This window comes from Aphanomyces invadans (genome assembly GCF_000520115.1).
Source record: "Aphanomyces invadans strain NJM9701 unplaced genomic scaffold supercont1.35, whole genome shotgun sequence".
NCBI lineage: Eukaryota > Oomycota > Saprolegniomycetes > Saprolegniales > Verrucalvaceae > Aphanomyces > Aphanomyces invadans.
The window spans coordinates 564097-566593 of record NW_008580180.1 but is presented as its reverse complement, the minus strand read 5'-3'; the positions used below and the strand labels follow the sequence as shown (position 1 = coordinate 566593).

Sequence of the window (2497 nt, the reverse complement as noted above, 5' to 3'; positions counted from 1 at the left end):
AGTGGCTCCACCTTGACTGGCGGGTCACGACCAAACTTCAAACGGAAAACATCCTGATACTCCAACAGGAGGCTCCTGAGGATTTCCACGGCCATTTCGTCCATGCCCTGAGCAACCGCATCGTCGACCTTGGCCATCAGAACGATTCGCACTTGGTCGGCGTCGTCCGTGTCCGAGGTTGATCCCAACTCAGGTGTCGCACAACACATGCCTTCATCCTCGTCCAGGCCATCCGATAGGTCACCCAAACGGAGCGCCCGATGCATCGCCACTCCAGGGGTAGTACCCGGCTGGTCCGAGAGATCCCATACAGCCTGCTGGTTGTAAGCGTTCTCCAGCAAGGTCTGCTCATTGTACCCGAGGCGTTGCATGACAGGTAAGCCCAGTGTTAGCTCGACCCCTGTAGCAGCATCGTCGAGCCAGACACGGAGACCACGCAGGATAAGTGGCCCACATGCGGTTTTGAACTCGATGCTACCCAAGCGCACCTGTTTCGTCACCACAATCGGCTTGCTCTCGGCACCATAGGGAAAGAGCTCAAAACGTCCCATGGTCGTGATCTCGGGAGAGTTCCCAGCAGCCAACAGGGCTGAAACCAGGCCACCGGATACCACGGACATGTCGGCTCCCGAGTCCAACAGAGAGGCCTCGACAGGCAGGACCCCGTTCACCGTAGCCATGAGTACACTTCGCCCAGGCTTGGCAGCGGCCTTGCGAATGGTCTTGACACGACCCCCCGGGGCACCTGGCTCACGGCTCTTCGCCAGCAGCTTCGCATGCTCCTTTAGGAGTCGGACAGCTTCTTCGTCCGATATTCCAGGGCAGTTTCGGACCTTGTGGTCGGACGATTTGAACTTCAAAAAACCTTGAGGCATGGGCTTTCGTGCTGGTGCTGGGCCAGGGGGGGGTAGAAGTCGGTTTTACGTCGGCAGTGTTGGCGTCGGTTTCCCGGTGTTTGTGTGGGGTTATACCCCGTATTGCCTTTCGTGTTGTCAGGCTTCAGTCCAGGCTTTGCCTCTTCCTCATACCCGACATATCGTTCATGGCCAATGGCATACTCGCGCAACCAGCGCACGAATCGATACACGTCCTTCTTCAAAGGCTTGTTTCGGGACAAGCTCATTTGCTCAGTCACCGCTCGGTGTAGAGACGCCGGTTTGATCGCATCCGTGATAATCTTCACGATCGCTTGGCTCTCCTCCCGAATCACCCATTCTTGGCGGTCGCGTCGGACAGCAGCAGCCAGGCCGTCAAGCATCCGACCGATCCTGGAGTCGGCGTCCTGGACAGACATGTCAAACGTGACAGCCGCCTTGATCCGCTTTTTGAGGGTATCCAGAGCCCGAGGGTCAACGTCATAACCCTGGCGGAACCAAGCCACCCACTCACTCTCCAGGACGTCGTCAGGATCCTTTCCCAGGTCCCATTCAGCCACACGCTGCTTGGTTCCAGGGTCGATACATGCACTCACGGGCATGATAAATGGACGAACACCATTTGCCGTCAGGGCATTGGTCTGGCTGATGTACTGATTGTACGCTGCCATAAATACTCGGCGTTCTTCCTTGGTAGAACCTTTGAATGTTGGATTTTTGGGGAGGAATGGAGCGTTGCACAGAAGAACGTCACCCTGGCCCATATCATCGTCCTCGGGTTCGTCGGAAGGTGCCCCTGCAGCAGCACTGGGCGGCACTTCCGATACTGGAGGCGCGTTCCACGACGGCCGTCCAGGCGTCCATGATTCGTCGACAGCTGCTGCTGACGTCGTCCTTGCGGTGACCGGAATAGACGACGGACATTTGTCGAACTGCGCGGTCGGCCGCGGTCTTCACAGTGGTCAGCGCAAACAGCACTGGTCCGAGGGCTGGCAGAACGATCCGACCTCGAGCGCGCTCCACCAGATTCATTGTAGTCGCTCCCAGGGAGCTCCACGTCAACAGCATGGCGTTCCCCACTCACAGGAAACTCCATGTCCAAATCGCTAGCGTGTCCAAAGACAGCTAAAGAATTCTTTGTTTGGCTGGTGAGATCCTATCCTGATAGATGGCAGCGGCATCGGTAGTGAACCCAGTTGAGAGGGTTGCATTCTGTCCCTTGTAGTAGTCCTTAATGGCTGATCGGAATTCCGACAGCGTCGACAAGGTGACACCTGCAACCTTGTACTTGTCCAATATGAACTCTGTGAAGTCTACGTAACTGAAGACATCGAGATCGATTGATGTTCATCGTGCTGGAACGACCAGATTCTCGGAGCCAGGCGACAACCTGCCGCAAACCGCTAGGGTAGCCCTTCTTGGGAGCCTTGGGATAAACGATCATCTCTCAGATCCTGCACCGTTGTCGATTGCTGTCGGGTCGTGACGGCGTTGCGCGATGCATCTGCCATGCTTGGTGTCAGGCGATTATTGCCAATCATTCGCAACAGGACACTTAGTCCCTCGTTTTCATGTAAATAGTCAACGTGAAGTGTTTGATTCACTGTCAGTCCTGCATTGAA

At 56.0% G+C, this 2497-nt stretch overlaps 1 protein-coding gene across 1 annotated transcript; it reads right to left on the bottom strand.

Moving 5' to 3' along the window:
• Nucleotides 1-24: 24 nt before the first annotated feature.
• On the bottom strand, nt 25-1971 carry H310_12047 (hypothetical protein; the record flags this gene model as incomplete). Its single annotated transcript, XM_008878959.1, has 4 exons — nt 25-75; nt 117-770; nt 866-1826; nt 1883-1971. 4 exons carry the CDS (start codon nt 1969-1971, stop codon nt 25-27), a joined length of 1755 nt encoding a protein of 584 aa, XP_008877181.1.
• Between the last annotated feature and the right edge of the window lie 526 nt (nt 1972-2497).